At 53.2% G+C, this 11138-nt stretch overlaps 1 protein-coding gene across 1 annotated transcript in view; it reads right to left on the bottom strand.

Annotated features, from left to right (window-relative positions):
• The window catches only part of PITPNB (phosphatidylinositol transfer protein beta), an 81253-nt gene extending 72451 nt beyond the window's left edge, over window positions 1–8802 (bottom strand). The window contains exon 1 of the mRNA XM_073313640.2: window positions 8722–8802. Coding sequence (XP_073169741.1) covers window positions 8722–8741 — 20 coding nt within the window. The 5' untranslated portion in view covers window positions 8742–8802. The remainder of the gene's footprint in view (window positions 1–8721) is intronic.
• Between the last annotated feature and the right edge of the window lie 2336 nt (window positions 8803–11138).

Consider the following 11138-nt stretch of genomic DNA (forward strand, 5'->3'; position numbering starts at 1 on the left):
TGCAAAGCAAGGGCTTGTCTACACTAGCCATTTACAGCACTGCAACTTCCACGCTGAGGGGTGTGAAAACACCCCCCCCCTCCGAGTGCAACAAGTTTCAGCACTGAAAAGCACCAGTGCAGACAGTGCTCAGCACTGGTAGCTGCGCCCCTCACGGAGGTGGCTTTTTAGAGCGCTAGGAGAGCTTTCCCCCAGCACTGCGCCGTGACCGCACAGGCACATCAAAGCGCTTCAGCGTTGCCAGCGCAGACTAGCCCTACGATAATGAATGAGAGCGACCACAAATCTGAGCGCACTGCATTTCTTTCATTATTGCAACTGTTAAGTACTCATTACTAAAAGTAAATACAGATCGCCCTCCACTGAATTTGGGAGAGCAAAGGGTGCGTACGACTGGGCAGGTACTTTACATACAGTGTTGATACATCTAATATAGCAGACTTAAAAATCACAAATATCAGGAAATGTTAATATTTCAACAGCAACAATCAAGCTTCTGTAATACAGTATTTACTAATTCTGTTTTACACTAAAAGCACATGTGCAATAGGCCAACTTAACGCTGTAAAAACCTTAAAAATCACAATTATCGGGAATGAAGAAATTACCTAAGAATTGACCAACTTAATATTGCATTAAGAAATCTGCATTTTTTTTAAAAGGTTTGTTTTTCCCAAGAAAATGGGATGGGAGAATTTTCTGTATTTAAACACTAAACTAACGAAGTGTATATGGAAAGACGACAGAGATTAATGCCCCATTTTTGTTGCTCCTAATTTTGGCCACACTGTCAAACTGGGTTAATAAAACTACATCACATCAGTTGCCGCTGGGAAGAGCTGCATCTCTGCAACAGAATGGCACAATTTTCCTGTAAGTAAAAGCTTGTATTTGTAGAATGCAGGAACGGTTGCACACCCATCAAAGACTCTATTATTTTTTTGCCACTCACAACTTTTTCTTGCTCCAAATGTTAAGACACTTTTTGGGCTGAGGAGTTTTCAGTTAGACACTTGCAAACGTTTTTAAATACAAAATGCCCCAGCTACAGCTTCTGTGCCTGCATAAGCCTCCAGTAAGGCAGAATTTTGCAGTGATGCCACAAGGGAGGGCGGGGAGGGCTGAGATTCAAAAGTCTTTGCTTCAATTTTAGCTTCACACCATGCATACTTAGAAATGGTTTATAATTACTTATAAAAATTATTTCTCCTTTGCCTCAACCCCACAACAAGCTAGGATTTTAATCCCCAAGGACTACCCATATATAGTTTTACTTTTTATACTTCAGCTGTATAAGGATCTTGGAAGTTCTCCCTCCCACAGAGGATATTTTATCCTATCCCATAACTGAAAGCACTTTGCTTGAGCTTTCCAAAAATTTACCTTGAAGCAGAAACCAAGAACAGAAGATTTCAGCCCTAAAGGTGAATAATTTGGAAAGCTATATGAATGAAACAGGGTGAGTAATAGAAGCCAGTTTCAGAGTAGCAGCCGTGTTAGTCTGTATTCACAAAAAGAAAAGGAGTACTTGAAAGCTTATGCTCAGATAAATTGGTTAGTCTCTAAAGATGCCACAAGTACTCCTTTTCTTTTTTAGAAAACAGTTTGTGTCCTAAAAAATAATAATTCACCCACCCTAATTCATTTAAGCAATAGTGACTCATTCTCCAGCCTATAACAGTGCAAAACATAAAATGAGGTTCAATTTGGGAAAATACAGCTAATAAATACCTCAGGAGGAAATAATCTTAAATACAAATAGTCGGTGGGAAGGAGAAACTTGGGAAGCAGTAGTTGCAAGCAGAGAGCACACCAGGCGAGAGTGTGCAAAGGGAGGGACCAGCAAAAAAGGCCAATGAAGTTTTGGGGCATGCGTAAAACAATCACATCACCCTCATCTTGTAGCAAGGAGGAAATTGTCTCTCCTACTAGAGCTGTGGCATGCACAAACAGCTAGGATGCTCTGTGCATCCAATTCCGGGCACCTGACTGCTGAAATTACTGGTACTTGTTCAGTTGTCTCATAGGTATACAATACACAGCTCTTTATAAATTCTGGGACTGCTCAGAGCTAAGAATTTTGGCCAAGAACACTGCCTCCACAACTCATCTGTGCCTGAGGAGTGACTGTTTCTATCAGACATAGACCTTGCTACAATTATTCATGCCTTTGACACCCTGAGCTCAGATTATTGCAGCATGCTACACATGATGACAGACCTTGGGATGATTTGGAAGCTAAAGTTAGTGGCAAATGTGGCTGTTTACTTGCTAAATGGGGTTTCCTGCAGGGAGCACATTATACAGCTGATCAGTCCATCTGCTGACTCCCAGGTGGAGTTCAAAGTGCTGCTTTGACCTATAAAGTGCAAAGTGGTTAATAAAAATTAATTATTATGGCTAGTTAAGTGACAGCCCATCTCCCTATGCATACTGCTGTGGTTGCAAGCAACAGAAATGCTCAAACTGGAGCCACTTTGGTCTAAATCGGAGAAGGTGGTGCTCCTTACTCCAGAATGCACTCCTGGCCACTCCTCAGATTCGTTACTTTTCTGGACACTCTCCCGGGGCTCATCTTGTCCCTAAGCATACAGGGAGATGGGTTGATGGGATTAATTTGGAGATGATGATGATGAGGTGGTACTGTTTACTGGATTTTGGAGAGCAATTATTTGGAGAGTCTTGGCTGGCATCTTGTGTTTACTTGTATTTTAATGCTGTATGTTTTTAACTCTTTGTTCCACATCTCAAGCACTGCAAAGATGCTTAAAATAAAAAACTGGAGCAAATTCTGATAAAAGCAGCATAAACAGGTTGAAATAATTCCTTATGCCAAAAGAGTAAAAGTTATGTAATACTTTGTATAGTATAACAATGATGCAGTTGTGAAATTTAATCCAAGGGCTTTGGAACACAGTTTGTGCCAAATACAAAATGCAAATAAAGTTGTATTATATTGTACTGCACTGAATGGATATAAACACCAGAAGAAAGGAATTATTTGGAGGGGTCAAAGAGGGCATAAGTAGGTGCAATTATATACAGCTAAGCATCAGAAAAATTTCAGTACATCACTTGGAACAACAGTCTCCTAATGGAAATGGTGAGAGCCCCATAATTGAACCCTTCAAAACTACACTACAAAAACCATTAGAAAACAACATAGGGAACAAGCCTGCACTGGTCACGGGAGGGAGAGAAATGAAACTGGTCTTTTCAAGCAGTGACGTCTATAAGTCATTGTGCCAACATTGCAGCCTCGCGTCTATGGACTCTTTCCCAACTGCTGTTGTAAGAGGGAGGTTTCTTTAGCTGACCGATTACTCATAACCCGACAGAAGGAAACTGTTAGATGAGTCCATCCATATCCATCTCTCTCTCAAACAAGTGGGCCATCTAAACAGCAGAGTCTCAGTGCAGTGATGCTCTACACAGTCTGCAATGTTCATTTCTACTGGGATGCAATTCTCCCCTCATGTAGACTGTGAGGACAAATGAGAGTGGATAGAACAAAGTAAAGCACAGGACAACAGTGTATATTAACCACAAATCAACAAGATCATCAGTATCTGTGCTATAAAGACAAGAGCTGAAGCATTATTCTGTACATCATGACTGTTGGTGGTGGTCCACATTTGACACTCCAGCACTAACTCATTTGCTTGGCAGAGGAATTTGCTAAATATTGCTTAAGTTGTCACAGCATTAAGTCCTAAAGTTAACACTGGGGCTCCAAACATCATAAACCTGGCCAGAAGTTCAGGTTATGTACAAGGAAGAAGTACGTTCCTTTAACAAGTCACCATAGTTGACTTGGAAATGCAACATAAGGGAAGATTTATTCTGGACAGTGGGAATTTCTTCAACAAAACAAAATTCAGTGCAATGCCCAGCAGAGGAAGAGACATTTCAAGATAATGGGAATGAGGCAATTACATTTGCTACTAGATATTTTAGACATGGCCTCCAAACATCAACTTTGACATTACTTTGGACAGGTGAAAAGAGCTAATTTTAAAACTCAGAACCATCATTTTAAGCCAGCTGCCCACTGCCAATTCCATCCCTCAAGTTTGAGCAAAACCAACACTTTAAGGCATTGCTGTATGAAAGAGCTCTAGGAGAAGCTGAGCACTCAGAGACACTGTCAGATGTATGAAAACTGCTTAATCTAAGAAAGTGCAAAAGTTTGAGTCGGTCTTCGCAATTGACAACTGTTATTTCATCCCAATCTGTTATTGCGGTTTCTAGTGCTCCTAGCATTTCCTTTATCTAACAGGTAGACAATGCATCACACACCACAAGTTGTAATTCCACACTTAGAACTGTTCTAGTATCTGCACTTGCATATTTCATAGAATCTCAGGGTGGGCAGGGGTCCCAGGAGGTCACCTAGTCCCACCCCCCGCTCACAGCAGGACCCATCCCCAGTTAAATCATCATTTATAGTACAATCTCAACAATTACACTTTGCTCCATAAACAACAAAATAGAATAGATAAATCTGGCATATTTGTTAAAACCTGTTGCCAACACACTGCAAGGATACCAAGGGAACATTCTTTCCTTTAGAGAAGAAGCCTACAGTTGGTTCTCCTGCTACAAAAAATGAAAAAGGAGTAGAGAACATGTGAAGTATAATCATCACCATTGTCTGTTGGCAATTATTAGGCCAGGTTCACAGGGTAATTTTAAAACTCAGTTATTCATGTCTAATATAAATACAGTCCAGAGCAAACCAATAGTTCAGATTTATGGAGTCAAAGGCCAAAAGGGCCATTGTGATCATCTAGTGTGACCCGTAAATAAGTCACAGAATTTCCTGAAAATAATTTCTAGAGCATCTTTTTTAGAAAAATATCAAACCTTGACTTAAAAATAGTCAATGACAGAGAATCCACCATGACCCTGGGTAAACTCTTCAAGTGGTTAATTACCCTGTCAAAAATGTACACCTTATTTCCAGTTTGAATTTGTCTAGCATCAACTTCCAGCCACTGGACCATGTTAGAGCTTTCTCTGCTAGACCGAAGAGTCCGTTATTAAATATTTGTTCCTCATGTAGACACTCCTAGATTGTAATCAAGTCACACCCTAACCTCCGTTTGTTAAGCTAACTAGATTGAGCTCTGTGAGTCTCACTATAAGGCAGGTTTTCTAATCCTTTACTCACACTCCTGGCTCTTCTCTGAACCTGTTCCAATTTATCAATTCCCTTCTTGAATTGTGGGCACCAAAACCGAACTACAGTATTCCAGCTGCACTAGAGCAGTGCTAAATACAGCAGTAAAATAACCTCTCTAAGCCTACTAGAGGATTCCCTTGTTTATGCACCCTAGGACTGCATTAGGTAGCTCTTTTTGCCACAGAATCACATTGGGAGCTGACATTCAGGTGATTATCTACCACACCACTCAATTTTTTCTGAGTCACTATTTCCCAGAACACAGTCCCCATCCTATAACTATGGCCTACATTTTTGTTCTTAGATTTATACATTTCTATTTAGCCATATTAAAACATAGTTTGTGCCCCATTTACCAAGCAATCCCAGATCTCTCTGAATCAGTGACCTGTCTCTCTTCATTATTTATCACTCTCCAAATTTGTGTGTCAATTGCACACACTTCTAGCATACAACTAATCCCTGCAGGACCTCAATGGAAATACATCTGCTTGATGATTATTCCTGTTTACAATTTCTGTTTACAGATTTCAGACCTAGCAGTTAGCCAGTTTTTAATACACTTAATGTATACCATGATCATTGTATCCCATTCATCCTTTTAATCAACAAGTCATGTAGTACCAAGTCAAATGCCTCACAGAAATCTAAGTATGTCAACACTATTATAGTCATTAACAACCTGCAATCTCATGAAGACAGATCTTGAGTTAGTTTGACAAGATCTATTTTCCATAAACCCATGCTGATTTGCATTAATGACATTACCCTCCTTTAATTCTTTATTAATGGAGTGCAGCATCAGCTGCTCCAATATCTTGCCTACAATTAATGGCAGGCTCACAGGCCTGTAATCACTCAGTTCATTCCATTCACCCTTTTTAAAAATTGCCACAACATTAGCTTTCTTCCAGTTGTATGGATCTTCCCCAGTGCTCCAGGACTTACTGAAACTCATTCACTTTTGCCCTCTCTGGAATCAGGCTCAGTACTCATCCCTCCAAGACAGTCCAGGCTCAGAATCTCCTCTTTACTTTTCCCTTCCCCAAGAGGGTTCAGGGGACACCCAGATCACAGTTAAGGCACATCTCATCTGCCTTGGGCGGGGGAAACCCATGGCTTGCGGAGTATTATTTATTACTAATTAAGAACAAACAAGGCACTCAGTCCCATATTAGACACGATTTGACCATTTGTGGGCAGGTCAGTTAGTCAAAGCTGTTAGACTGGGTTAGCCCCGGTGGCAGAGGGGAGGCAGGCAGCTAATCGGTGACCGGGGCAGTGTCCCTCAAGGGCATGAAGCAGGCAAGAGCCAGGCACAATAGCCAGTGGAGATGCAGGGCAAGATGGAAACATGGTACAGAGAGGGGAAGAGGGAGGAGGATTCACCACCTGTCTGCAGGGGTGAGGGAGAAGCCCCCGAGGCAGGTGCTGCAGGACCCCACAGGGCGATAGCCAGGCCCCACGGGGGCCCGTTCGGAGAGGGGCCGGGCTGGGGGGGTGAGGAGCCCGGGACGGGGCCAAGGCCGGGACGGGGACGGGCAGCGGCGAGGAGCCCGCGACTGCGGGGGAGAAGAAGAGAAGCCCGCGACGGGGTATGGGGGGGGGGGGGCGGGCGGCAAGCCCGGGAGGGAGGAGCCCGGAACTGGGGGCGGAGGGGGGAAGAGAAGGCGGGCGGCGGCGAGGAGCCCGGGACTGCGGGGTGGGGGAGAAGAAGAGGAGCCCGGGACGGGGCCGGGGGGTGGGAGAGGAGGCCGGGACTAGGGGGGGAAGAGGAGGCGGGCAACGGGGAGGAGGCCGGACTGGGGGGGAAGAGGAGGAGCCCGGGACTGCGGGGGGGGGGGAGAAGAGGAGAGGAGGCGGGCGGTGGCGAGAAGCCAGAATGGGGTGGGAGGGGGAGAAGAAGAGGAGCCCGGGTCGGGGGGGGGCAGGCGGCGGCCGAGAGGAGCCCGGGACTGGGGGGCGGTGGGGATGGGGGGAGAAGAGGAGCACGGCACTGCGGGGGGGAGGAGGGAAGAGGAGCCCGGGACGGGGTCGGGGGGGGGGCAGGCGGCGGCCGAGAGGAGCCGGGACTGGGGGGGGGCGGGGATGGGGGGAGAAGAGGAGCACGGCACTGCGGGGGGGAGGGGGGGAAGAGGAGCCCGGACGGGGTCAGAGGAGCCCGGGACGGGGTCGGGGGGGGGCAGGCGGCGGCCGAGAGGAGCCCGGGACTGGGGGGGGGCGGGGATGGGGGGAGAAGAGGAGCACGGCACTGCGGGGGGGAGGGGGGAAGAGGAGCCCGGGACGGGGTCGGGGGGGCAGGCGCCGGCCGAGAGGAGCCCGGGACTGGGGGGCGGTGGGGATGGGGGGAGAAGAGGAGCACGGCACTGCGGGGGGGGAGGGGGGAAGAGGAGCCCGGGACGGGGTCGGGGGGGGCAGGCGGCGGCCGAGAGGAGCCCGGGACTGGGGGGGGGGGCGGGGATGGGGGGGAGAAGAGGAGCACGGCACTGCGGGAGGGGAGGGGGGAAGAGGAGCCCGGGACGGGGTCGGGGGGGGGGCAGGCGGCGGCCGAGAGGAGCCCGGGACTGGGGGGCGGTGGGGATGGGGGGAGAAGAGGAGCAACGGCACTGCGGGGGGGGAGGGGGGGAAGAGGAGCCCGGGACGGGGGTCGGGGGGGGGGGCAGGCGGCGGGCCGAGAGGAGCCCGGGACTGGGGGGCGGTGGGGATGGGGGGAGAAGAGGAGCACCGGCACTGCGGGGGGGGGGGGAGGGGGGGAAGAGGAGCCCGGGACGGGGGTCGGGGGGGGGGGCGGGCGGCGGCGGAGAGGAGCCGGGACTGGGGGGCGGTGGGGATGGGGGGAGAAGAGGAGCACCGGCACTGACGCGGGGGGGGAGGGGGGAAGAGGAGCCCGGGACGGGTCGGGGGGGGGGCGGGCGGGCGGCCGAGAGGAGCCCGGGACTGGGGGGGGGGCGGGGATGGGGGGAGAAGAGGAGCACGGCACTGCGGGGGGGGGAGGGGGGAAGAGGAGCCCGGGACGGGGGTCGGGGGGGGGGGCAGGCGGCGGCCGAGAGGAGCCCGGGACTGGGGGGGGGGCGGGGATGGGGGGAGAAGAGGAGCACGGCACTGCGGGGAGGGAGGGGGGAAGAGGAGCCCGGGACGGGGTCGGGGGGGGGGGGGGGGCAGGCGGCGGCTCGAGAGGAGCCCGGGACTGGGGGGCGGTGGGGATGGGGGGAGAAGAGGAGCACGGCACTGCGGGGGGGGGAGGAGGGAAGAGGAGCCCGGGACGGGGTCGGGGGGGGGCAGGCGGCGGCCGAGAGGAGCCCGGGACTGGGGGGGGCGGGGATGGGGGGAGAAGAGGAGCACGGCACCTGCGGGGGGGAGGGGGGAAGAGGAGCCCGGGACGGGGTCGGGGGGGGGGCGGGGCGGCGGCGGAGAGGAGCCCGGGACGGAGGGAGGAGCCCAGAGGCAAAGAGGCGGGGGGGGGGGCAGGGCGCGGGGGCCCCTCCCCTCGGAGACGAGCGATGTGCGGCGCGGTCGATCCCCGGCCCCCGACTCACAATTCCTTGATGAGCACCATCTTCCCACACGCAGAGCCACAGTGCGCAGGTGCGACCGGCACCGCTTACCCCAGACTTCACCGCGCGGTTTCCGGGATCCGAACCCCGCCCCTTCGCAGCCGCTCGCCCAATCCCCGAAGCGCCAGCCGGCTCGCGCCGGCCCTCCTCCCAAAGTAGCCAATGATCGATGCCAGTAGCGTCGCAGGTTACCCGCCCCCTAATCGAGTCCAATTAGGAACCCCGAGCTCCTTGCTCGACCAATCCCTGCGGCACCACTCCTCGAGGGACTCGCCTCGTTCCTCACCAGCCAATCACCGCGGCCAGGACCCTCCCGGTCCCCTGCGGCCCCGCCCCTCGAGAGCCTCGAGGCCGCCCAGGGCCACACCCGGCCTAGTCGGGCGCCTCCGCCGATGGCGCTGCCTGGTGGGGCCGCCTTTGGGTACTGCCGGCAGGGCCCGAGGAGTCCCCGGCACCGCCGCCCGTAGAGCTCCTGGCCTGGGCCGAGCCACGCCCGATAGAAGCGCCGACCTGGACAACGTCCCTCATAGAGCGCCCCTCCCCCACCCTACAGCGTTCCCCTCCCCCACCTGGACAACGTCCCTGATAGAGCGCCCCTCCCCACCCTACAACGTTCCCTCCCCACCCGGATAACGTCCCTCATAGAGCGCCCCTCCCCCACCCTACAGCGTTCCCCTCCCCCACCTGGATAACGTCCCTGATAGAGCGCCCCTCCCCACCCTACAACGTTCCCTCCCCACCCGGATAACGTCCCTCATAGAGCGCCCCTCCCCCACCCTACAGCGTTCCCCTCCCCCACCTGGAAAACATCCCTGCTAGAGCGCCCCTCCCCCACCCTACAACGTTCCCCTCCCCCACCCGGATAACGTCCCTCATAGAGCGCCCCTCCCCCACCCTACAGCGTTCCCCTCCCCCACCTGGAAACATCCCTGCTAGAGCGCCCCTCCCCCACCCTACAACGTTCCCCTCCCCCACCCGGATAACGTCCCTCATAGAGCGCCCCTCCCCCACCCTACAGCGTTCCCCTCCCCCACCTGGATAACGTCCCTGATAGAGCGCCCCTCCCCCACCCTACAGCGTTCCCCTCCCCCACCTGGATAACGTCCCTCATAGAGCGACCCTCCCCCCCCCGGATAACGTCCCTGATAGAGCGCCCCTCCCCCACCCTACAGCGTTCCCCTCCCCCACCTGGAAAACATCCCTGCTAGAGCGCCCCTCCCCCACCCTACAACGTTCCCCTCCCCCACCCGGATAACGTCCCTCATAGAGCGCCCCTCCCCCACCCTACAGCGTTCCCCTCCCCCACCTGGATAACGTCCCTGATAGAGCGCCCCTCCCCCACCCTACAGCGTTCCCCTCCCCCACCTGGATAACATCCCTGATAGAGCGCCCCTCCCCCACCGGATAACGTCCCTGATAGAGCGCCCCTCCCCCACCCTACAGCGTTCCCCTCCCCCACCTGGATAACGTCCCTCATAGAGCGACCCTCCCCCACCCTACAGCGTTCCCCTCCCCCACCTGGATAACGTCCCTCATAGAGCGCCCCTCCCCCACCCTACAGCGTTCCCCTCCCCCACCTGGATAACGTCCCTCATAGAGCGCCCCTCCCCCCCCGGATAACGTCCCTGATAGAGCGTCCCTCCCCCACCCTATAGCGTTCCCCTCCCCCACCTGGAAAACATCCCTGATAGAGCGCCCCTCCCCCACCCTACAGCGTTCCCCTCCCCGACCTGGAAAACATCCCTGATAGAGCGCCCCTCCCCCACCCTACAGCGTTCCCCTCCCCCACCTGGATAACGTCCCTCATAGAGCGCCCCTTCGCCACCCTATAGCGTTCCCCTCCCCCACCTGGATAATGTCCCTCATAGAGCGCCCCCTCCCCCTACTGGATAAGGTCCCTCATAGAGCGCCCCTCCCCCACCTGGATAACGTCCCTCATAGAGCCCCCTGCGCCACACCCTATAGAGTTCCCCTCCCCCACCTCAATAACATCCCTTATAGAGCCCTCCCATGGAGTCCTCCTCCACACTTGGGTAGCATCCCTTAGCGAGCCCCCACCCCCAAAAACACAGATCACACCCTGTAGAGCAGAGGTTCTCAAACTGGGGGTTGGGACCCCTCAGGGGGTCACAAGGTTATTACATAGGAGGTCATAAGCTGTCAGCCTCCACCCAAAGCCCCGCTTTGCTTCCAGCATTTATAATGGTGTTCAATATGTAAAAAAGTGTTTTTAATTTATATGGGGGGGTCACACACGGAGGCTTGCTGTGTGAAAGGGGTCATCAGTACAAAAGTTTGAGAACCATGGCTTGTAGAGTCCCTCAACCTGGTGTCACACAATTTAGGGCCCCCCACAACAGTGCTGTCCTCTATAGGTAGGCTTGGAAGGCATAGATTTT

The sequence above is a fragment of the Lepidochelys kempii genome, chromosome 15 (assembly GCF_965140285.1).
Source record: "Lepidochelys kempii isolate rLepKem1 chromosome 15, rLepKem1.hap1, whole genome shotgun sequence".
Taxonomy (NCBI): domain Eukaryota; kingdom Metazoa; phylum Chordata; order Testudines; family Cheloniidae; genus Lepidochelys; species Lepidochelys kempii.